At 36.9% G+C, this 25,585-nt stretch overlaps 2 protein-coding genes across 6 annotated transcripts in view; one reads left to right on the forward strand and one right to left on the reverse strand.

Annotated features, from left to right (window-relative positions):
• Positions 1 to 15,688, reverse strand: part of Hmmr (hyaluronan mediated motility receptor) — a 31,797-nt gene extending 16,109 nt beyond the window's left edge. Inside the window, exons 1-11 of one of the 3 annotated variants that reach the window (XM_021240039.2) lie at positions 15,277 to 15,688; positions 14,614 to 14,710; positions 10,740 to 10,838; positions 10,209 to 10,288; positions 7,502 to 7,549; positions 4,911 to 5,099; positions 3,724 to 3,810; positions 3,533 to 3,633; positions 1,305 to 1,379; positions 993 to 1,171; positions 70 to 218 (exon numbers count right to left, since the gene is read on the reverse strand). In XM_021240039.2, the coding sequence (XP_021095698.1) occupies positions 70 to 218; positions 993 to 1,171; positions 1,305 to 1,379; positions 3,533 to 3,633; positions 3,724 to 3,810; positions 4,911 to 5,099; positions 7,502 to 7,549; positions 10,209 to 10,288; positions 10,740 to 10,838; positions 14,614 to 14,710; positions 15,277 to 15,288 (1,116 nt within the window). In that variant the 5' untranslated portion in view covers positions 15,289 to 15,688. The remainder of the gene's footprint in view (positions 1 to 69; positions 219 to 992; positions 1,172 to 1,304; positions 1,380 to 3,532; positions 3,634 to 3,723; positions 3,811 to 4,910; positions 5,100 to 7,501; positions 7,550 to 10,208; positions 10,289 to 10,739; positions 10,839 to 14,613; positions 14,711 to 15,276) is intronic. The other 2 variants (XM_004836425.4, XM_021240054.2) reach the window with 2 other exon arrangements.
• A 10-nt stretch (positions 15,689 to 15,698) lies between these two features.
• Positions 15,699 to 25,585, forward strand: part of Nudcd2 (NudC domain containing 2) — a 67,125-nt gene continuing 57,238 nt past the window's right edge. The window contains exons 1-5 of one of the 3 annotated variants that reach the window (XR_015444796.1): positions 15,699 to 16,160; positions 16,637 to 16,688; positions 18,011 to 18,059; positions 18,275 to 18,426; positions 21,084 to 21,568. Coding sequence is in view for 2 of the 3 variants with exons in the window: in XM_004836423.4 (XP_004836480.1) it covers positions 15,972 to 16,160; positions 18,011 to 18,059; positions 18,275 to 18,426; positions 21,084 to 21,167 (474 nt within the window). In the remaining variant the exon portion in view is untranslated. Of the gene's footprint in view, positions 16,161 to 16,636; positions 16,689 to 18,010; positions 18,060 to 18,274; positions 18,427 to 21,083; positions 21,569 to 25,585 lie in introns of those variants that run through there. The other 2 variants (XM_004836423.4, XM_087194868.1) reach the window with 2 other exon arrangements.

A 25,585-nucleotide genomic window follows, 5' to 3' on the forward strand; every position in this document is an offset into this window, starting at 1 on the left:
AAGCAGGCAGCGAAACCACTGAGCTAAATCCCCAGCCTAAGGTTTTCCTTTTACATTGTAGATAACTACCTTCTCTTGATGGAGAAGTGACTCAATTTGCAATTCTTTTTGTTGTAGTCTTTCATGTTCTTGTTTTTCAAGAATAAGGTTCTCTTTTAAGTTTTGCATCTCGGCATTTATATTTTCATCCCTTTCTCTATTCCTGTTGACAAGGTCTTCTATAAAAGGAAAGTGTTAAAAATACTGTAACTAGACACTAACAGTAACTTTAAAAACCCAGATTCCCACAATATTTCATTAGTACTGCTTCTAGCATGTTACATAGATTGTTTCTGGAGGGGAAAAAAAATGGAAGCTTGTATCATTACCAAATATAACATATATTACATGCTTATAATAAAACCCTTGGGCTGGGGATGTAGCTCAGTGGCGCCACGCCTGCCTGGCAAGTGCAAGGTCCTGAGTTTGATTCCCAGTACCAGAAGAAAAAAGAAAAGAAAAAAAAAAGCCAAAACCAAAAACCCCCCTCAAACTTAATTGGATGTATCTTAATAGTTTTAAATGACTACCCAGTGAGGGGCCGGGGATTTAGCTCTGGTTCCGCCAGCTGCCCTGCAAGCGCAAGGTCCTGAGTTTGATCCCCGGTACCAAAAAACAAAACAAAACAAAAAAACCCAGTGGGGAAGTCACAAACAACTGTTTACTTTCAATCAAGAAAAGCAATGTATTTGGTTGGGAAATAGCATGGTGGTAGAACACTTGCCTAGCATGCATGAGGCCCTGGGTTTGATTTCCAGCACCACACACACACAAACACACACACACACACACACACACACAGCAATACTTCGTAAAAATTAAAAAATTCTCAAATATGGAATAAAGTTTCTTGTTATTTACATAATTATGAAAAAGTTGTTTCAACATGGCAGGACTTTTAAATACGATATGCTGCACTTATCTAAAGAAAGTAATTACAAACATCTCAATACCTTTTTCTGTTCCAAGCAGTTGACATTTAGCATTCAGGTCTTCTACTTGTTTAGACAACATAACAACGTTTTCCTCAAAAGTTTGTTTAAGGCTTAAAATTTCTTGATTCTTCTCTTTCAAATTTTCTTCTAAATGAGCAATATCTAGCTTATATTTTTCCACTTGATCTGATTCACAACTGTATTAAAACATATTATTTTGAGGAGCATAGCTCTTTAGGTACAGGGAAAATAACAGCAAAGTGATAAAAATGATATAATCATCAGTGTTACATAAAATAAGGCACAATTTAAGGCCACTATTCATATTACCTAATTTCTTCAATGTATTCTAAGAGCTTTTCTGTTTCAGACTTTTCGTCAATCTTTTCTTTCTCTATTGAAACACTAAAAAAAAAAAAAAAGTTAATGTGTACTAGTTTATTTACTAAATAATCATACATTAATGCTACTGTGTACCAGAAACTGTTGTATTCGGCAGGCTGACTCTAGAGTTCAAACTTTTAGCCATTACGTTATCCTACTTCTCCGGTTATAATTTATATGCAAATATGAGACTAACAATTTTATTTAGTGAAAAAGCTTCCCAAACATATGTGGAAAAAAAATAGCTATGATAATGACAACCAGTATCTATAACAGCCCAAATGTTAGAAATAATCTTACTTTGTAGCTTTACTGGTTTCTTCACCCACCTAAATAGCATGTTGTGTGCCACAGCTGAGATGGAATTACTTTTGTGTTTACCTTTTTCAAATAACCTAATTTAAGAAATAAGCAAGAGACTTAGTTCATAGTAGAAGATATTTAAATGGCCAATAAACATAAGCACATTACACACCCACTAGAAAGGCCAAAATAAACTGACAACAGTTTGCTAGCTGGAGTAGAAATGGTACAAATTAGTTTTCAAAAATGCTATACATGCATTATCCTATGAACCACAAATTCTACTATCAGGTATTTCCCCTAGACGAATGAAAACATATCTGCAAAGACAATGTTTAGTTCTATGAGACATCTGAAGAAGAATTGATACTAATTCTTAAATTATTTCTGCAAATTGAAGAGAAGGGAATTCTCTCAAAGATATTCAACAAGACCAGCATTACCCTGATAACAGAGTCCTGAACTGCTATGCCAGCCTCCTGGGTCCCAGAAAAACTAAGAGCCTCATATGACTGAAGATACCACAAACAAAAGCAATCATTTTAAGAATGGAATTTCCTTTCAAAGTGTGAGGATTCCTCTGGAGCTATGAAACCAAGACTGAGAAAATTAAACAGACCCCAGCCCAAAACAGGACTGCATAAAACTGGCCTCAGTTCTTTTGTGAATGGGACAGTCTGATTCACTTCATCAAAGTGAGCCCCCTCCAGCTGCTCAAGCCAGAGCCCATTCCTCTTTTTTCTTTTTCTCCTTTAAGGCTCTCATCATTTTCTCTTAATTTCCAAAAATTTCTTAAAAAAAGAAGAAACTACCATATGATCCAATAATCCCATTACTCTATATACCCAATGAAAATAAAATCAGTATGCTAAACAGGTATCTGTTCTCTCTCATTCATTGTAGCACTATCCACAAAAGTTAAGAGACAGAAACAACCTAAGTCTCATCAATTGAAGGACTTTAAATTTTCTTTTTGTGGTATGGGGAATCGAACTCAGGACCTCAACACTGAGCTAAAGCCTGGCCTTGTTTTTTTGAGGTAGGGTTTCGCTATATAGTTCAGGCTGTCCTTGAATGCACTATGAAGCCCAGGCTGACCTTGAACTCATGGCAATCCTCCTGCTTCAGCCTCGTAAATCCTAGGATTAGAGGCATGCATCACTATGCCCAGCAAGCGATAGATTTTAAAAACTGGTACATTTATGCAATGGAATGTGATGTAGACATAAAAAAGAATGAAATTCTGTCATTTGCAACATGGATAAAAGTGGAGATCATTATGTGTAATGAAATAAACCAGATATAGAAATACAAATACTGTATGATCTCACTCACATTGGAATTAAAAAATTTTATTTCATAGTAAGTGAGCATGGAATGGTGGTTACCAGAGTCTGGGAAGAGTAGAGGTGAGACTGATGGGCAAACATTGGTCAGTGGGTACTAAGTTACAATTAGATAGGAATAAGAAGTTCTGTTGTGCTACTGTACAATAAGGTGACTAGGTAAACAATTACACACTGTATCCTTTAAAAAGGCAGAAGAAAGGATTCTGAAGGGTTTTTCCACACATGAAGAACTGATAAATGTTTGAAGAAATAAGTATGTTTAAGCTGCTTTAAACACTATACAATGTATACATGTATTAAAACATCACATGGTGCCTCATTAATGTGTACACATTTTATGTTTTTATGTATGAGGTAAATGAAGAAAAGAGAAAATTAGTTACACATTTTATGTTTTTATGTATGAGGTAAATGAAGAAAAGAGAAAATTAGTTACACATTTTACGTTTTTACGTATGAGGTAAATGAAGAAAAGAGAAAATTAGTTACACCTAATTTTTTTTTTTCCTTTTAGTCACTTACAGTTTCCCCTCAAGTTCTGCTATCTTCCCCTGAGACTCTTGGAAATTCCTCTGAGTGACCTGAAGCTTCATCTCCATGCTCTCTTGCTTTGCCATCATACTCTACAGAGGAGAGGGAATCTGTCTTAGCACAGAGAAACTGTTTCTATCCCCAGATCCAGATGCAATACACTTACTCACAGTTGTACTCACCCTCATTTTTGTTTCTCTTTTGTTTTTAAGTTTCATCAATTCCAGGCTTAGAATTCTCATATTCTTTTGGCTACCATCTTCAGAAAACTAAGTCCAACAAACACAAAAAATTCAGAAATCTTTTTTTGCTAAGTCATATATAAAATTACTTAAATACTGATTATCTGTCTGGCATTGTGACTATTATTGCCTGAAGTGTACTTTGGTAGGGAAAACAGCTTTTGATGAACACACTTCCTCATTGTGTACCAGTACTGCTTTTGTCCTTTCTCTTTAATGTGACCTTCTGGTTTATTTCTGAAATGTGTGGGTAGCCATTTTCCTTTATGTTCTAGAAAGGCCATTACAATGAGGCTGTTTTGGAGGGATTTATCGAATGTGTTTGGTTGTTAACAAAATTAATCTTAATTGCCTAGCATGCCTGAAATATGTAGAAGAGTCTACTCCAGGGCTACTAAATCAGAATTTCCCTGAGTGGGATGCAGGAATTTGCTCCTTTTCCCCTGTTTGATTCTAATGCATTTTTACTCTTTTTCTAAGCTAAGACCACATATATATCACAGGCCCTAAATAAGTGCTCTTATAAAATTGCAGAATGATTTATATCCTTTCTCTACTTCTATAACAAGCACAAGAGGACCATGTTAAGTCCTTCGGGATCTATTAGTGCATCAATAATGATAAGTGCTATTTACTGAACAAATTTATTCCATTAATTTATTTCCCAGTTCATTTCCAAAATGATCTGAGATGGAAGCATGATGTTATGTTATTATGTATTTCAGATCTCTAAAGTGACTTTAAAATGTATATTCTGGGATTTTGATTGACAATTATATTTACTGGGGATAATTTTAAGGGGTGAGAAAATGTCTGACATTAAAACAAGAAGTAACCTGTTTATTTATAATCTTTATGTCAGGCAGCCTAATAAAAAAATACATAATTCCTATTTGAATCAGGTTAATATTTAAAGTACATTTAGTGAAGGAAAAGCAGTAAGAGGGCTGGGGAATTAGCTCAGTGGTGCCGCTCCTGCCTTACAAGTGGAAGGTCCTGAGTTTGATCCCCGGTACCAAAAAAAAGAAAAGCACTAAGATGAAGCCAACAATATACAAACAACTGTAATCAGAAAAAAAAGAAAATGGCCACTTTCAATTTTAAGTGTTATCATGAGATTCAGATACCTTAGATTTTAGTAGTTCATTAGTCCTGGTTAATTCAATAAGTTGTTTTTCCAGTGAAGCATTATTTGCAGAGAGGGATGTTTTTTCCCTCACTGCAACACTTAACTTGGCTTCCATCTTCTCCAACTCAGTTTCCATACTCTGGATTTGCTTATCCTGAGCACCACGCTCCTGCACAAGGACACGAATCTGCAAGAAAACATGGCAATTAATACACAAGTCACTGATACAGTGCAAATATAAATAGATGCCACTGGGAATACAAGCATTATGGCTGCTAGAAAAATCACATATTTTAATGTTATCCTCACAGATATTCTTATTCTTGGTCCTAAGCCCACAACTGCCTGTAATCAAATGTAAAGTCTTACTATATCATCAAAAGAATAATGTCTATTAGAAGAAGAGCTGGTCAGTGTAGTGGTTAGGGTGAACTTTCAAGTTGAGCGCCTTTGGGATCTGCCCCAGGGATTGGTGGAGCACACTTTTAGGTGTGACGGGGCGAGTCATGGAGGTGGGGCCTTGGGGTCCATGTCTGCTCTCTCATCTCATCTGCTCTGGACTCTTCCCCAGCTCTGCTTCCTGGCAACCACAAACTGAGCAGCTGACAACCATGATGTTTTTGCCTTGAAGCCAACCAATCACGGATTGAAGCATGAGCAAATTAAACCTCTCTTCCTTTAAGTTATGGGTGTTGGTATTGTATCTCAGATATGAGAAAGCTAACTCCGTCAGTAATGAAAACATGGATAATACTGTCAGAGAAGCAAAGTGGGCAGTGGGTGGTTTAGCACTTTTTCAGGTCAACATCACTTATCAGAAATTTCTAAGAAGTGAAAAAAATCAGACCCCCCAAATTCAAAGACCCAATTCAAAAATGGGCATCTGAAATGAACAGACATTTCTCAGACAAAGAAGTAAAAGCAGCAAATAAACATATGAAAAAATGTTCAACATCACTGGTCATTTGAGATGCAGATGAAAACAACACTGAGATTCCACCTCACCCCAGAAAGTGGCTGCTATCAACAAGTCAACCAATAACAAATCCTGGCAAGGGTGTGGAGAGAAAGGAAGCCTTCTCCGTTGTTGGTGGGAGTGCAGACTGGTGCAACCACTATGGAAAGGAGTGTGGAGATACCTCAAAGAACTAGGGCTGGAGGTCCCATTTGACCCAGCTATTCCCCTGCTGGGTATTTTCCCAAAAGAATTAAAAGAATCATACCACAGCGATATATGTGCATCCATGTTTATAGCGGCACAGTTTGTAATAGCTAAAGCTTGGAAACAGCCCAAGTGCCCATCAACTGGAAACTGGATAAAGAAGATGTGGTTTTTTTTAATAAAATGGAGCACTACTCAGCCATAAAGAACGAGAAACCAGAGTCATTTATAGCTAAATGGATGCATATTGAGGCCATACTTTTAAGTGAAATAAATAGGACACACATGTGTAAATAACAAATAGTTTCTCTAGTGTGAGAAACTGAGAGTGTAAATAAGGATTAAAAGGATTTATAACTAATAAATTGATACTTTGAAATAGGAAAAGGTCCAAAGGGGTAGGGGTGGTGGGAGGAGATGGGGAAAGGAAAGAAGGGAAAGGAAAAATTATGAGAAAAGAAAAGAAAAAAAATGGAAACGAAGTCTATGTCAATAGGGAAGGGTGCACAGGCAATGGGGAAAAAATAAGAACCAAGATACATCATGTTCAGGTACAAGAACCCAATGATAAATGTAAACGTATTGCGTACCTAAAATGTACCAATAAAAGAATTTAAGCAAAAAAAAATAAAAAGACAAAAAAAGAAATTTCTGTCACGGTAGCAATGCACTGTCCAGTATAGTAGCTGCTCATCACATGTGGCTACTGAGCAGTTAAAATGGGATTAATGCAACTGCGGAACTGAATTCTTAATTTTGTTAAGAATTCTTCAGGACCAGCCATATGTGATGAGTGTCTACCATATGGGATACACAGTTCTAGATTATTCCATCTATGAGGAAGGTATATGCTCACTAGGCAGAACAATGGACTGAGTTAGCCTAACTTTATCACAGTCTGACTAGCTTGGTAAGATTACTTGCTCAACAAGCCAATTCTCTAGATTTATTGTCTTTTTTTTTTTGTACCGGGGATCGAACTCGGGTCCTTGTGCTTGCAAGGCAGGCAGCTGAACCACTGAGCTAAATCCCCTGCTAGATTTATTGTCTTAACAGAGATCAGGATATAGGAAGTGTGTTTGCTCTGAGTAAATGTACATATTTGATCTAAATATATAATTTTAATAAACAAATGTACAGATTTTTAGTTATCAGTTTTTAACGAAATGGGTTCTCTTCAATTTGATCCTGGCATGCAAATAAACTTGACTTTACCCACATATCACACTGACAAAGCCTGGATAGGCTCTAAAATACGGAAACCAGGATGAAGAACCACTCTTCAGTAGGCACTAGTAATGGATGGCATGTTTATTTCACTGTAGGATTTCTCAAACTGCAACTGAACTTTCGTTTTTCAACTCTACATAATTCTATTTTCATTATACAGCACATTTATTTTTCAGTAAATTGAAAACATTACTCACCTCTTTTTCTAATCTCTTCAAATCTTTATCATTCTTCTGAGATTCCCTCTGTTTAAGTTAAAGAGCAAATATAAACAAACTTGAGTGCCAAAAATATCACAGCCAATTTTTTAAAGGTATCTGAAAAAACTAAGTGTTCCAAAGATTTAATTTCTATTTTAAACATTGCACTGAGTCTATGAAACATTCTGTAGGTCAATTATCTGTTAAATGAAGAAAAAGTTTCTTAAAATCTCAAAATATTTCAATTTTAAAAGTTTTTAACCCAACAAATCAATAGCTTTCCATAAACCCAGTGACAAGAATAGGAAGAGGTTTGTGGATAAAGCTACTAACTACTTCTTTTCTAATATTAAATAGCAACACATTTTGAGTATTTAATTATGCTGTCTCAAAAGTATAATCTTTTAAGCCAGGCATGGTGACACACCCTGTGGTCCCAACACTTGGGAGGCTAGGCAGGAGGATCTCCTGGGCTACATAATGAGCTCAAGGCAAGGGTGCACTACAAAGGGAGGCCCTGTCTCAAGAAAAAAGGGGCAGTGGATTTTAGTTCAGTGGTGCCGCCACCTCGCAAGCTCAAGGTCCCCGTAAGCCCCCCCACACACACCACAAAGCACAATCTTTTAAAGAGAAAGCAACTTAAACTTCAATATTGAAAGAGAAAAATACACAGTTCCAAAGAAATAAGGAAAAACTGAAACAGTTCAAGCTTTTATTCTAATTTTCTTATTGCTTGAATTCTAAGTGAGACATAATTTTCACACTGTATCTTTTTATATCGAACAGAGACATACTGGCTAGAAACAGAGAGTCTATCTTTACCATCTAAATATGGAAGAAAATGCAAAAACATCCTGAATGAAATCTGTTTTACATGTTTCTAACTGGAGGGGAAGGAACACCGATCTTACGTTTATTAATTTTAAAACTGATGGCATTTTCTGTTAGGGAAAGTATATTATTTGGGGGCTATACACATACTTGCATGTAATTGAGTTTATTGTGAGAGTTTGTGAATTCTATAATTAACCCCGAATTCCAGAACTGTTTCTCCAGGAAATTCAAAGCAAGCCATTTATATCCATTTCTAAGGGTGTCTATATCAGTCCTGGCCAATAAAAATTCAATGTCAAAAAAAAAAAAAATTCAATGTCAGCCATGGAATTTTCTAATAGCCATATTTAAAAAGTAAAATGTTTTATATTTTTTATTTTTACTTATTTCAACATGTCATTGTTGTAAAATTATTAAGCTGTTTTATATTTATACAAAATTTCCTACACTGTGTTTTGTATTTATAACACACCTCAATTTAGATGCAAAGTTTTCATCAGAAATATCCTGCTATATTTATATTCATAAAGCATACAGCAGAGCTTTACACACCCAAGTTGTTCTAAAAACACTGAAGTTTTCCACTAACAGAACTGAGTATGTTTTAAAGTATATATTAATTAAAATTAAATATTAAAAATTTAGTTGTCAGTAGCACTAGCCACATTTCACATGTTCAGTAGTCACTTGCAGCTAATCATTTCTTTTCTTTTCCTTTTTTTTTTTTTGGTACCAGGGATAGAACTTGGGTCCTTGTGCTTACGCAGCAGACAGTGAAACCAGTGAGCTAAATCCCCAGCCCATTTCTTTCTCTTGTTTTTGTTACTGGAGATCGAACTCGGGACCTTGTGCTTGTGAGGCAGGCGATGAAACCACTGAGCTAAATCCCAGATAATTTTAATTCTCAAGAGCATTTCTTTTCTTTTTTTTTTTTTGGTACCAGGGATCGAACTCAGGTCCTTGCGCTTGTGCAGCAGGCAGCAGGTGGCGAAACCACTGAGCTAAATCCCCAGCCCCTAGTCATTTCTATATTGGACAACAGAGCTCTCTATTACAAACAACTATTTAGTAATTGTCATGTGAATAAACAGCCAGAGCTTAACTTATAGCTTTGGATTCCCAAGTGAATCTTTGTCTTATGAAAAATATCAATTTGTTCAACTCCTTAAGAAAGTAGTTTCCCTCTTATGAACTTATGAAAACATCAATAAGTGTAGGCTAAATACCAGACTATTAACCTCCCATGACTCCTTAACAGTTTCTGTGTAGCAATCTTATACTTTAGGCATTAGTAGTTTTCCTTTTTCTTCACCAGTACTTACCCTTACCCACAATCAAAACAAAAATAAAAAGGCCCGGGGATTTAGCTCAGTGGTTCCGGCGCCTGCCTCGCAAGAGCAAGGTCCGCAGTTCCATCCCCGGCACACACACAAAAAAACAAAACAAAAATAAAATAAGTCAAATTGTAGCAAATCAAAGCATCATGTAATTTGCAAAGGCTTCCAAGGTAATGTAAAATTTATTGAGATAAAGAAGTGGAGACCATTGTGATTGTGAACAAGGGCACACTTAAACACAATAAATTTATGTATTTATTTATTTTTTTCCCAGTACCAGGGATCAAACTGAGGACCTTGTGCTTGCCAGGCAGGTGCAGCGCCACTGAGCTACATCCCTGACCCGAAACACCATAAATTTATAATGATCTAGGTAGAATGTAAAATTCGGTACAGTCCTGACAATACCTCCTTCCATTAATTTATAGATTTATCTGTACGTTTGGTTTATATACTTAACCCATTCGAATCAAATACAGATATATTTTCAGTGATATGACTGATAAATTAGCTGAGATGTAAAAGCTCCTCACCTTTAACTCGAAAGCCTTAGCTTTCTTAGCTGAAGCAGGCAAGGTAGTATCTTTGTCAACATTAAGATTTTGTTGAGATTCTGCAGGAAAATAAATTGTATCAATGATGATTGTTGAATGCTTTAACCAAACCCAAAGCACAATTTCTAAATTTCTTATTTCAGTTATTAATGAAACAATAAGTTATTCTTTTCCTGACTGTATATTTCCAAATAACTGCACAGTATTTTCACATAGCTAATATCTTTCTGATTTTCCTAATATTCCTGACAGATAAGCTAAGGTAATTACCAAAAGGGAAACTAGATACTTATGTCAATGTCTTGCTTAATTTTCCCAGTTACACTCAGTGTAATGATGAAAGCATTATTCTGTACTTGATTCTTTCATAAATCCATCAAAGAAAGCTTAAATACATTTCTAGCTTTACATCTTTAGAAATGCCAACAGCAATTTAAAACTTAAGTACTGTTCTTTATAACTCTAAAAGTTACAAGATCACATAACTTGTTTTATTTAGACATCCATTACCTTTTTGTTTTTTAAATCTTTGTGATTTCTGAAAGGATACTGGTCCTTTAGACACCTCTGATGTGTTAACATCATAAGCACCTGGAGATGGAGCACAACCTAGAGAAAACATAAAACTTCATAAATCCTGCAGTGTTATTTAGATCTTTAGTTAAATGCACATCATGATAAAGTGAACAGAAATGTAAAAATGCCATTAATGATGTGCTTGTTTCTTCAAGCTATAAAAATAGCATCAATGTGATAGTATAAAGAAAATCTCTCTATGAAGAACAACAGTATTGTCTTGTCCTTTGTATCACTTGGGTCATAGGAACACAGACAACTGAGCAAAATTGTAAGAACTCTTTGGGGTGAAAGTCATGTAACAATAAGTAATAATACTATGTTATTAAAGACTGAATATAAGATATAAATATTGGTGTCAATCATGTTTCTAGGAATCACAAAATGGCCTAGATTTTTATAGTTCAATCCATTTCTGGCTACTATCAATGTACCTACTGATGATGCCAACTGCAACTTGAATGCAGAGCAGAAAAGCAATCACTAAATACAACTAGAATTTCTTGAAACTTACTAAATCCTAGGTACTATGCTATGCATTATATAGGTATTTTATTTAATCTTCACACACACAAAAAACCCTATTTAACTTTGGAAAGTTACAAAGCCATATTGTGCAAAGTACAAACTATATCAGATTGTATTTCTAAATTTCAGAAGTTAATACTGTGTAACCTAACTGGAACCTCATATTTGAAAGCATTGGAGTTTATACATAGCAGATTTGACATACACACAAGTAGATTATATATCTATCTGAGGATTGAACCCAGGGGCTTCACACTGAGCTACATTCCCAGCTCTCTTTAAAAACTGTTTTTTATTTTGAGACAAAGCTGTGCTAAGTCACTAAGTTACAAAGGCTGGGCTCAACTTTTGACCCTCTTGCCTCAGCCTCCCAGAGATGAGATTGGAGACATGTGCTAACATGCCCAGCTTTCACTAGATCTTAACTAGCATTTACAATAAAGTTAAACACAATAGGAAATACAGTATGACTCACATGTAGCAAGGTTAGAGATTATTTTAAAGAACTTTTGTTTCAGTTGTATGTTTAAAAATATAAAAATACATCAGAGGTAGAGATGTGATATTTGTACATCACTGGGATATAGTTTTAAAAGTATTAAAGTTATTGCTTCCACCAATTGGAAGTAGACTTTAAGACTTTATTAAGGATAAATTTAAGTTTCACTCCTCTATCGGGAATAATAATTCATATGTACCTACACACAGATTCCAATCTTGACTGCTTTCAGATCTGAATGCAGTCAATAGAGTAGAGGTAGTAGATTTCCAATAAGGAAGTTTCAAAACGAAGTGTACAATTCACTGCTATAAGGTAAAGGCAGGCTTTGCAAATAGTATTGATATTAGCCAATTCAGATTTCCTACGTCTTATAAACTACACCTGGAGTGAATGAGGTGTCAGGATTCCTCAAATCAGCCTACAGTATATGTGGCACACCTTGCAGCACTTATTTTATTCACTTGAAGTAGAAGGTGACAAGGAATACATTGTATTTTAAAGAAAACTGCTACTACTTGGCAGGCCCTTTTTTGGTGAAGTGGAAATGAGGTTATTCTTCTTTGCTCTCTATTAGAGAAGCATCTGTGAAAAGCACTGCTCTAGACTTAGCATACCTCCAGAAAAAATAACAAATAAAAATAAAACTCACAATACATTGAATTCTAGTATTACAGTCCATTATCGGGTCCACAGATTCAAGGAAAATAAAGGCCTGTGGTCAGTGATTAAGCAGCATCACAGAAGTTGAGAACATGTAAAACTATACTTAGTAATCTCTTCTAATGACTCTGAAGTGACAAATTTGACAGTTATGGGGATCTGGATTCAAGATGATCTCGCTTCAGCTGAACTTCGGTCAACTACACTTACCAACTCTATGAAAGACCGTGGCACGTTATTTTCAGGCTTAGGTATTTCTCTTATCAACACTTAAACACTACATCATAGAGTGATTTGTTAGAAATCTGGAGAGCTTAGACAAAAAGAAAGGGCTACCTGGGGAGCTCATAAGCTTTCTGAAATAATTTATATCTTCATCAACAATCACCTCAAACTACCTGAGGGAGACAACACGTGTATGCAAACAAAACACAATATGGATTACAGTTAATGAACTTCAAACTTCCAGACTTGTTTTCTATTTTTCCATTTAGTACTGACAGCCCATCTTCCATTTTACTTGGCTAACTTTCAATATTTATTCTCCAGATCTCAGTCTGGGTGTCACTTCTAGTTCTCTGAATCCCCAAATCAGGCTAGAAAATTCCCACCTGAGCCACCTGATATTGTTTCTATCATAGAACTTGTCATAGTTCTGTAATCATCTATTCACTTAAAGAAAATATAGAAAGTGTGTTAGGGATTTGGGAATGGAACGGGGTTTTATAATCAGACAGACGAGAGTTCAAATCTCACCTACGTTTGACAATCTTCGGAAAACACTGTGCCACAAACTTTGTAGCCATGGGGAGGTCACAGTGAATAAGAACAATATATACTCCGTTTCCCAGTCAAAATTCAAGTCTCCTGGGAATTTCTATTTGAGATTCAGGTCCTTCATTCAAGAAACAGGAATAAAAAATAGTACCCATGTCTCAGTATAGCGGTGGGGATTACTAGAATAATGACAAATCATCAGCACTTCACACATACTAAGCACAAGTAAACAACTGTTATTGTTCCCAAAACTGTGAGTGTGAATTACTGTACCATTTGCTAAAGTTAATCTATTATAATACCCCCCCAAAAAATTTAAAGCCAAAACAAAAATAATACTCTAAAATCATACTGCCAACAGAACTCTGAATACCTAGGAAATAATATGATCCTTGAGTCCTTTAATGAAGGAAATAAGCTACTCACTCACTAGACATCCCTTTGTGAGCATGGAGGTTCAAATTTCCATTCCTATGTTGGCTGATAGGAATTGTAGATGTAATCAGTTACCAGTAAATAGTGCATATTATAATGAATAAATTAAGGGCTTTGATGTTCAGTTTTACCACTCACTGGCTGTTCAATACGGTCATAAGACCTCTCAGTTTCTCATCTGTAAAATGAGTAGTTTCTGTACTGTCACTGATACTGGTTGTTAGAATAAAAAAGACTAGTAAGGAGGGCTTTAGCACAACCCCAGCACAAAGTTAGCAGGTAATAACTGATGAGAGCCCACCCAAAACATCTGTGGCTTCCTGGTTATTGCACATATGCACTGAAGAGGTTAAAAGCACAGAATGGATTCATGGAGGCCTGGGTTCATAACCTTCTTCTGCCAGTTTGGTCGTGTATCACTGAGTAAATTTCAGTCCCAATAATTAATTTCCTTCTTACTTTTGAAAAAAAAATTAAATTTATTTTTAATAAAAATTGCACATATTAGGGAGTTCCACGTGACGTTCTGATACATACGTATACTGTGTAATGTTTGTTTGTTTTTTGGTACCAGGGATTGAACTCGGGTCTTTGCACTTGCGAGGCAGGCGGCAGAGCCACTGAGCTAAATCCCCGGCCCTATACTGTGTAATGTTTAAATCAGGTTTAACATATTTCTCTCCTCAAATTCTTATGTCTTTATGGTGAAAACATTCAAAATTCTTTCGTCTAGCTTTTTGGAATATATAGTATATTTTAGTCATCCATAGTTAACCTACTGTACAAGAGCAAACCAAATTCCATCATTTTTCTCAATAAACAATAGGATTACTTCAAACTTGAGAGGTTTTGTTTGTTTTTTGAGACAGGGTCTCCTTATGTAGTTCAGAATGGTCTTGAACTCACTGTGTAGTGCGCGGTGGGGTGGGGCTCCTACTCGCTGCGGTCCTCCTGCCTCAGCTTCCCGAGTCCTGGGATTACAGGCATGCATCATCACGCCTGACTAGTTGGGAGATTTTTAAAAAACTAAAAATCGGTGTAGATTTAGTAGGTTACCTGGGATCTACAATAAGTGGCTGATAGCTGTTACTGTTTGAATTATAGCGTTTTTAAAAAGTGCTGCCATCTGACATTCACATACTGTTTCACATCCTAATCCTTTCTGTGCTCGAATATCCAAAGGAAATCTACAAATTCTGACGAAAAGTTGCAAACTTTTTTAAAATTAGCGTTCCCGGCCAAGACTTGACTTTCAAATAGCTACCAATACCTCTCATCTCCTTTCCCCTTTACCTTGCTATGGTTTCTCCCCTGCTCTGGTTGTTTCCTGATAGTACTGGATTCCCTGCTTGAATGTAAGGTCTGTGGCGCAGGGACTCGGTTTCACTCATTGCGTAGTGCTTAGCTTGTGTTAGATAATTAATATGTATTGAAGAAAAAGAAATCAAATGAAAGAACCCCATTCCAGCCCTAAAAATCGGCCTTACGCTCGAACCCACGAAGAGAACCCAGAGAAGCGGGGGGAATCTGCGTGTGGCCCCCACACCCGACCCCATTCCCCTTACGCACCGGAAGGGTCATTGAATCTTTTCAGCGGCGCCTTAGGAAAGGACATGCTGACAGCCACGTCCGGAAACCTAAATCACTTAGCACTCCTCAGCAATTGCGGAGAATTACTCGTTTGAATTCAAATCTACGGGCATATCCCCCGCCTACCCCACATCAGCCAATTGGAAAACCCAAAAGCCTGCGGCTGACCAATCCCGCAAGGAACTCTAAAGGAACATGCGCAATTGGGTTCTCAGCGAGTCCAGTGAGAAAGCTTGTCAATGTATGCCACCAGCCAATCGAAGACAGCAGCTCTTTTCTACTTCCTCGCCCAATTACATCTGCTGTTACTCAAGTGTGACCTACGCACTAGCAGCATTTGCGCAAGCGCCCTTCACAAGCGGAAGCTGCATTTTGGCGTCCTAGGTGAGAGGGTCAAAAGTTTTCTACCACACTCGTTCCAGTCCTCTCCTACCTATCTTTAAGTGCCACCCTTTCTGGATTTTAGTTCTTTCAGACTGGTCCTGCCAGTGGCTTTCTAAATGCCGCTTGAAAGGGGAAAAACGACCACTCCGGGAAGCCCCGGCTTGGGCTTCTGCGCATGTGCAGCGCCCGCCGCAGCTGAGCCTCCGGGGCGTTCGGCGCGTGCGCGGTGTTCGGCGCGTGCGCTCCGCTCGCTCTGCGAGGCTGCTGCGGCGCGGGCGGCCGGCTGCAGCATGTCAGCCCCGTTTGAGGAGCGCAGTGGGGTGGTCCCGTGTGGGACGCCGTGGGGCCAGTGGTACCAGACCCTGGAGGAGGTGTTCATTGAAGTTCAGGTGCCGCCAGGCACGCGCGCGCAGGACATCCAGTGCGGCCTGCAGAGCCGGCACGTGGCGCTGGCCGTGGGTGGCCGTGAGATCCTGAAGGTTAGCGGCAGGTCTGGGCTCGCGTCAGTTTCCTCCTCTCGATCTCCGCCCATCCCCACTCTTGAAGTTCGTTGTTCCCGAGGAATAACGGGCAGCACTGGTCCTCTGAGTAGCAGAAAGAGAAAAGTAAAATTGGCCTGGTTTTGGTCCAATGGAAGAAGCATCATGCTCGGGGCAAATCCTGAGTTGTGAGATTTCCAGAGCTCATTTTTCTGTTTTATTTCCAGAATAAATTAGGTTGCCGTTTCTGGTTCGTTTGGGGATCCTCTACTTAGGACAGGTTAATTAGGCTGTTGAACAAATATTTACGGTATGTATGCTTTCTTCGAGGCACTGAACTGGATGCCGAGGGTACCAAGGTCCCCTGCATCGAAGAGGTTACCTTCACAATATGTAGGCAGGTGTACGAAAGCATAGAAGGGATAGAGTGGTAGGATGAAGATTTAGATGTCAGGGAATTTATCTTTCTCATCTAGAATTATATGAACCCTACATGTTTTGTGGAGCGGTCAAGCTGATGGCGAAAAGGTGTGTGAAGAAAATAATTTGTACCCCTTTTCAAACCAGTGTCGTTTATATCTTGGACCCACTTTTTTTTTCTGAAGCCTAGAGTTCAGTTAATAATTTGAAATTAGATTTCATTCTCAAATCAGATTATCAATGTATCTGATGGCCCTGTAGTGTAGTGATGGAGGGAGACCAGTTGAAACAATACCGGGTTTTGCCAGTTTTGTAGTTTTGTGACCTCAGGCAATAGGTTATTTCTGTGTCTAAACCTTTTAATCAGAATCCTATAGTCCTTTCTCATATGACTGTTTTGAATGTAACGTGGCATCCGGGTGATTGAATAGCATGAAGTAGCATCTGGTATGTTAAAACCTCACCCTGTGTTTTAGCTACTGTTATGTTATCCGTAGAAGATTCCTGCCAAAGGCATTGATTTGTGTCCTTTTAGATCTTAATTACCTTTCTGAAAGCTGTACAATCCAGTTTTCCTGAATAATGAAGATTACAAATCAGATTTAATAATTCTACATACTGTAAGTTAACCAGTAATTCTGGGATGTTAGATATACATACAGACCACTTTTTTTTTTTTTTTTAGGACTTTTTCCACTGGTATTGACATACTTTAAAATGTGGGGGCTTTTTTGAGTCACGGTCTCACTATGTATTTCAGGCTGACCTTGAACTCACTATGTAGACCAGGCTGACCTCTAACTCACGGTGATCCTCCTGCCTCAGCCTCCCAAGTCCTGGAATTATAGGAGTGTGCCACCACACCCAACAAGGCAAAAAAATGTGGTTTTAAAAAAATTAGTTTCCTGTACTTAAGTTTGGCAACAAATTGAAATGGATTTAATCTTCCAAACTGTCTTAAATTTATATTTTACTTTTTTCTTAAAACAAGAGTTTGTGAAAATTCAGACACAGCTAATCAGACATCATATCTACAATACATGCTTTGTTTTTCTGAATGCCAATTGGCCAACTAAGAGATTGACCCAGTTTTTTAAAGATTAAAAGGCCCATTTCTTAGTTTTAGCAGGAGAATCCCTTCTTGTAGTTTTAATTTGATAAAGCATTCCATATGGACAATCAATGGTCAGTAGTATTTCTTCATCTTTTAAAAATTAAGGAGCCTGGTTTGTCTCTAGAGTCTTGTGTTGTTTGTCAGTAAATATTTCAAGTCTTGTAACTTAGGTTCCATTTCACCTGATAAGAGGAAACAAAGTTGAGCACTTCTGAGTGTGCTGCAGTGGTTTAAGGTGTGACGTAATGCACTATAAAATCTTATAAAACCTAATGAAATGCTATAATTTTTAGTTCTTCATGTGTTTATTTTTCAGGGCAAACTCTTTGATTCTACAATAGCTGATGAGGGAACATGGACTTTGGGTAGGCGTACTCTATTATAATTCATAGAATCTTTTTAAAAATTAATTTTGTGTTGGAACTTAGTACAGTATCTTCTTTGAAGTTCTTTTGTTTTTGTAGCTTTGGAAGATTGAAAAATGTGTTGTAATTAATTGTAGGTCAAGATTACCTAATGGTTTTTGAGAAATATGAAATGTAGGGATAAACTCTGATTTCGTAATAATTTTTTTCTTTAGAGGATAGAAAAATGGTCCGCATTGTTCTTACTAAGACAAAGAGAGATGCAGCAAACTGCTGGACTTCTCTTCTAGAATCTGAATATGCTGCTGATCCTTGGGTGCAGGACCAAATGCAGAGAAAACTTACACTGGAGAGGTTCCAGAAAGAAGTAAGTTAAGTGATTATATGAATATGTGGAAATGTTTAAAAATCATAGGATACTACTTAAAAATAAAACTCAAATGCATCATGAAAAATAATAAAAATTCTTTACATGAATTTTTGAAGTAAATGGTTAGAAAAATGGCCTATCTGTGCTTTGATTTTTTTTTTTTCCTTAGTATTCTTGAGAGAAATTTTGTATTGCTGTGATTTTTTTGAGTCAGGATCTCAGTGTCTCACTAGTTCAGGTTGGCCTTGAACGCAGTAGATAGCCCAGGCTGGCGTCAAACTCCTGTGATCCTCCTGCCTCAGCCTCCTGAGTGCTGGGAATACAAGTGTGTACCACCATGCCCAAGAGTATTGCTGTGATTTTGAATTTACGTTTACTAAATGTATATCAATAATTCATGAATAGCAAACTTTTTTATGAATAGTAAATGCTCTAAAAATAATTACTAGTGTAAAAAAGTGAAAGATCCTCCATCATTATTCTCCCTTTTCATGCCTGCCTCATTCTCATATTATCTATTGGCCTCTTTGGTTTGTTTATAACATAAATGGAGGCTGACAGTGTGTTTATTGTTTTTCATTTAATAGTGTGCCTTGGGTCTTTTTTGCCAGCTAGTACATACAAAAAAAAAAAAACCAACTCATACCTTTTAATGGCTTCAGAGTGTTTTCTAGTTTGGATGTATCATAATTTATTTATTTATTTAATTTGGATACTGGGGATTGAACTCCGTCCTTGTGCTTGCGCAGCAGGCAGTGAAACCACTGAGCTAAATCCGCGGCCCTGTCTTTAATATGATTTTGATTTCTCATTTTTCTGTATTATAAACAAGGTTGTGCCTTCATCTCTGTGAGACTACTTATGTTCCAAGATAGGTATCTACAAGAGGAGTTACTAAATCAAAGCACTTTTAAGATTTCAGTGGATAATTTCCATCTATATTATTATGCTTTCCAAATATATATATTTGGCCTAGACTTTTCTCTTAAATTTTGAATTTGCAAATTCAGTTGCCTGTTCAGTATTCATTTGGCTATAGAACACACATACAAAACTTAACATGTCCAACTGAAGCAATCGAATTTCCCTTCCACATTTATTCTACTTCTAGCCTTCCCATCTGAGTTAATGGAAACTAATTGCTTAGGTCAAAATGGAATAAAGAAAGGGAACCATCTTTGATTCCTACCTCTGTCTCACACCCTATCTAATTTGTTAGGAAGTTGTATTCGTGCTGTCTTCCAGCTGTATTGAGAATTTGACCACCTTTCACTACCAACTCTGCTTCCATTCTGATCTAGACCACTTCAGTTGTCTTGGTTGGATTACTTCAGTAACTTTCTAAAAGGTCTTCTACCATTACCCATTTACAATCTTCTCAAAATATAGAAGTTTTTTTGAAATTAAAATGCAAGTCAGATCATGCCACTTCTCAGAACTTCGAAAGTTGTTCTTAATGGACCAGTGTATTAAGTTTGGTGGTTTTTAAACATGCTTGTTCCTTTGATGGGAAAGTATACTTTTGAGGGGAGGATATGAACCAGGGGGTTCACTCTGAGCTAATATGTAGCTCTTTTTATTTTTTATTTATTTATTTTTTGTTGTTCTTTTTTTTGGTACTGGGGATCGAACTTGGGACTTGGTGCTTGTGCGGCAGGCGCCAGAACCACTGAGCTAAATCCCCGGCCTTTATTTTTTATTTTGAGACAGTGTCTTGCTAAGTTGCCCAGGCTGGACTTGAACATTCAACATACTAGATCAGGCATTGGCAAACTATGGCTTATATGTCAAACTCAGCCCACTTCCTATTTTTGTAACTAGAGTTTTACCAGGCCACATCTGAGCTCATTCATACAGCAGTTACATATAGTTGAATATTTGTGACAGAGACTATTTGGTCTGCAGAAACGTATTACCTACCTGGATTTTTTTCGGAAAAAATAACCCCTGATGTTAGTAATTTATGGTTTATTATTTCTTTTCCGACTACACTGTAAGCTCTGCTAGAGCGGAGATCTTTGTTTTTCTAATTTTTAACCTTTGCATTCCTTTTATGGTATCTTAAAGACAGAAGGAGGTCAGTAAGTCTTTATTAAATAATTGAGATTGCCCACTGAAAAGACTTTTTATTTGAGACAAGGTCTTGCTATCTCCTGTCGGTCAGGCTGGCCTTGTACTTACTGTATAGCCCAGGCTAGCCTTGAACTCAAAGCAATCCTCCTGCCTCCTGAGTGCTGGGATTGTTACAGGTATTCCCTACTATACCTACTATACCCAGCAGAAAAGACATTTGTAAAGTCTGAGATACTGCTTACTTTATGGAATTATTATGGAATTATTGCAAGGGTTAAATGTGTATGTAGAGCTCATAAAACCCTGTGTGGCATATAATAAGCTCTCAAAAAATGTTACCTTTTAAAATAATGAAGTATGTTTCCCTTTAGTCTTGCCAACATTATAGTACACATATCAATGTCCTAAATATTTTTGAATCTTAAAGTAAAAATATACTTTGTAGTTTTAAATTTCATTTTGGTGATTGTAATGAAGTTTGGTCTCTTTTCATATATTTTTTAGCCATTTCAATCAAATTTTTTTTTGTCAGTTGCCAATTCATGCTTTTCTTTTTCCTTCTATATTTTACTATCTTTTAGAATCCTGGTTTTGACTTCAGTGGAGCAGAGATCTCAGGAAACTACACTAAAGGTGGACCAGATTTCTCAAATCTTGAGAAATAATTGCTGTTTTTTTTTAATACATTCTGTGGATACTAACAAATGTTACCGTTTAATCAAAGGAGCAGATTATGTAATAGAAGAAAATGATGGATGGCTACAGTTAACAAATTGTAAAATATATTTAAATATGGTTCTAAAATTGTATTTAAATATGATTAACATAGGAAACGTACTATGAGAGTTATTCTTTGGATTTATGATAACTTTTTGGACTTGTTTTTGCTCTGCATGAAGTTTTATATGCTGCATTTTACTAATTTCATATTTAATTATATTTTTCATATGAAAAACATTAAGAATACGTGTGATATGAATTCAAAGCCTGCCATCAGGGAAAAACTGTTTTTCTTTGCTAATTGTGATGCAGGAATGACGTCCAATAAACTTCTAAAAAATAGAAATTGTGTATCTCTGTCTAAGTATACCAGTTCACACAAGGAAGTTATAGTACCGAAAAATAATTTAAGGAAGGGAAAAATTCACAGTGGTATTTTGGGGAACTTAATTTTCAGAGTTATGCAAATTTATTAGTGTATTATTCTGTAGGAGGTAACTATATCAGAAATTGAAAATAGTTAAAAACTTAATAATGGGTGTAGATTAACAAAAGAGAAATAGCTAAGTAAAATGATTATTGGTCATGTCCTTGGTTACTGGCCTAAAGCAAATTTAGGTCACTGATCGTAAGTTTGGTATTTTCTTAGTGATCTAGACACAGAGATAGAATTGCCTTGGGCTGGGCATTTAGCTCAGTGGTCTCCCTGCCTGCCTCGCAAGCACAAGGTCCCAAGTTCGATCCCTGGTACCAAAAAAAGAATTGCCTATTGAGATTTTCTTTTACCCTTTTTAAGTCACTTTTTGGTACCGGGAATTGAACTCAGGGCCTTGTGCCTACCCGGCAAGTGCTGTGCTGCTGAGCTACATCCGTGTCCCTCTTTATGTCATTTTTAATTCTTAAAAAATTAAAATCTCAGCTGGTCGTGCTGGTGCGCACCTGTAGTCCCAGGGCTCAGGAGGCAGAGTCAAGAAGATTGTTGCAAGTTTGAGGCCAACCTGGGCTACACAGAGTTCAGGGCCAGCCTGAACTACACAGTGAGACCCTGTCTCAAAAAACCAAAAATAAAAAAATCCCAAATATATGGAAAAATTGCAATTATAGAATCTTTTTCTTCTTGAACCATGTGTGAATTGACACAATACTCTATCACTTCTGAGTTCCTTACTGTATATTTGCTTCGGAGAAAACATTCTTTTACATAACTACAATCAAACCATTAAAATTAGAAAGTTTACATTGATAGATGACCACTCTCTCACCCTCAGACCTTCACTCCATTCATATTGAACTGATTGTCCCAATAATGTCCTTTATGGCAAGAAAATCCATTCACAATCATGACTTGCCCATAGATGTCAGGTATCTTTTGTTTATTTCATTCTGAAACAAGGCTCATTTTTTCCTTGGCTTTTCATGACTGGTGTGCCTTCTCTCTCACTATGAAGGCCTCACATTCTAGGGAAGTCCTCTACCACTCAGCTGTGTTCCTTGTCTGGTATTTCTTCATGATCAGATTCAAGTTATGTATCATTGCTGAGAATGTTACAGAGGGATTTTCTGTTCCTATTCCTATGAATGACTTCCATTTGTCCCATTTCTGTTGGTTCCATAAATCACTGATTAAGGCAATGTCTTTAAGACTTCTGTGCTACAAAGTACCTCTTTTTAAGTGTACAATTATGTTGTAAAAGGGTAGTTTCAAAGTACCTTGTTTCTAATAATATTTTTCATTTATATCTATATATACTTCATAATTTCCTTTTTGTTTGGATTTTGAAACAGTGTCTCATGTAGTTTGGGGTGGCCTGGAACTCACAGTGATCCTGCCTCAGCCTTGAGTGCTTGGATTAAAGGCCTTGGCCACCACACCTGCCTTTAATTTCCTATTTTATGCAATGGGTTAAAAATCTGTTCTTACACTTGATGCTCAAAATTGTACATCGGCCAGTGGAAGACCATTGTAGGTGTTGTGTGTCCTTGTGACATAGTCTCATCAATATTTTTGTGCAGTTTCTTCTCTGACCCAATATACACAAGGTTGATTATACATTCCCTGCCCCAGCCTAGGAATCAACCATTTTTCCAAATAACCTAGATACTCTTTAGTGGATAATGATATTTAAAAGCCAAGATCAAAAAATAAGTATAAAAGCCGGGGGTATGGCTTAGTGGGAGACTTTGCCTAGCATACTCAAGGTCCTAGATTTCCATCTCCAGTACAATCAAAGCCACAAGATCTATGTGCCACTGTGCTGCACACCTGTAATCCTAGCACTCAGGGATGTTGAAGCAAGAACACAGGTTCGAGTCCATCCTAAGCAACTTAGAACTTTGCAAAAGGGTTGTGGTTGGGGATTTAGCTCAGTGTGAAGGCCCTATGTGGTTCAATCCCCAGTACTGCAATTATAACAGCAACAGCAACAATGCACACAAATATGCACGTGAAACTTACGTAATTTAAAAAACTTTTATGGGAACAATTCACGTATGCTACATTTCTCAAAATTAAAATGTACGAGTCAATATGCACAGCGTATTAAACCATCAGCACAGTCAATTTTAGAACATTTTCATCATCTAAAATAGAAATCTTGGACCTTGTAGGTATTATCTCTCCCTGGCCCCTGCCCCCCCCCCCACCAATCAAGCAACCACTTGTTTTCTATTAGATTTCCCTGTCCTAGACATTTCAGGTACATTTATTTATATAGTATGTGGTCTTTGGTTACTGGATTCTTTGACTTAATGTTTTAGAGATCCATATTCTAGTGTATACCAGTACTTCATTTTTATGTACTATTCTATTGTGTGACTGTCACACTTGTTAATCCAGTTGTAAATAAACGGATGTTTGGGCCATTACTGACTTTTGGCTATGCTGCTATAAGTATTTCTATACAAGTTTTCATGTGCATAAGTGTTTTCTTGCCTAGGAATAGAATTTTTAGGTAATATGTGTTTAGTCACTGAAGGAACTGCCACATTGTTTTCCAAAGCATCATTGTATGAGGGTTCCAATTTATTTGCATCCTTGCCAACATTTGTTCTTGTTTGACTTTAGTCATTCTAGTGGGTATGAAGTTGCATTTCCCTGAAGACTAATTATGTCAAGTACTGTTTATTGTGCTTATTGAGCATTTGTCCATCTTCCTTGGAGAAATGTTTATTCCAATTCTTTACCCATTTTTTAATTGGGTTGTCTTACTAAATAGAGTTCTTTATGTACTGGGTACAAGTTCCTTTTTAGTATGGCTTGTAAACATTTCTCTTGTGGGTTACTTTTACTGTCTGGGTGGCATCTTTTGAAGCACTGAAGTTTTTAACTTTGATGAAATTTAATTTATCATGTTGTTAGTGGAACATATTGTTGGTGTATAAGGTGTGACCAAAAACTACAGTGAATAAAGTTTAAAAATTTGTTACAGTAAATGACACATTGCCCTTAATCTCAGTTTAAATAATCCCCTTGCCTGGAACACAATTGTCTCATCATTCTGCCACTTTCTGCTGCAGTTCTGGAAATCATCTTTTGTTGAGTGTCTTAGCTGTGCGGTCATGGCTGCCTCAGCGTCCTGAATCAATTCAAAACATCTGCTTTGCATAGTCATTTTGACTTTGGGGAAGAACCAGAAGTCGTACTCTTCCAGTTCCAGTTGATATAGGTGGATGAAGACACACCTTACTGTTTTTCCAGGCCTGCCTTTCTTGGATAATATTCAGCATGAACATTCACTGTAGCTCTGATCACACCTCATAAAGACACTCATGAAAGAGAACTTCCACTGCTGCTTCCAAAAGTGGCAAGAATGATGGGATAAGTGTGTTCTAAGCACAGGGATTACTTAGAGGGAAATTAATGGCAATGTGTCTTTTATATAATACATTTTAAAAATGTAAACATTCATCATATATTTTGATCACACTTCCTATGTCTAAGAACTCTTTTTTTTGGCGGTACAAGGGATTGAACCCAGGACCTTGCACTTTTGAGGCAGGTGCGGTGCCACTGAACTAAATCCCTGGCCCGTGTCTAAGAATTCTTAATCTCAGGTCATAAGGATTTTTTAAAAAATTTCATAACTTTATTTAACATTTAAATATGTGACCCATCTTAATTTGTATAAGCTGTGAAGTTTAGATGGAGTTCAGTTATTTTTGATGTGGCTGTCCATTTGTTTCAAATTTGTTTGCTGAACAACAACAAAAAACAAAAATGAAAAAAACTAGGTGTGGTAGTGCATGCCTGTAATCTCAGTACTTGAGAGGCTGAGGCAGGAGGATCACTGTGAGTTCAAGTCCAGCCTGGAATTCAGTGAGACTTTGTCTCAAAAGAAGAAAACAAAACAAAAAAATTTAAAAA

Source organism: Heterocephalus glaber, unplaced genomic scaffold (assembly GCF_053883595.1).
Source record: "Heterocephalus glaber isolate CG9 unplaced genomic scaffold, H.glaber_assembly_v1.0 deba00001606, whole genome shotgun sequence".
NCBI lineage: Eukaryota > Metazoa > Chordata > Mammalia > Rodentia > Bathyergidae > Heterocephalus > Heterocephalus glaber.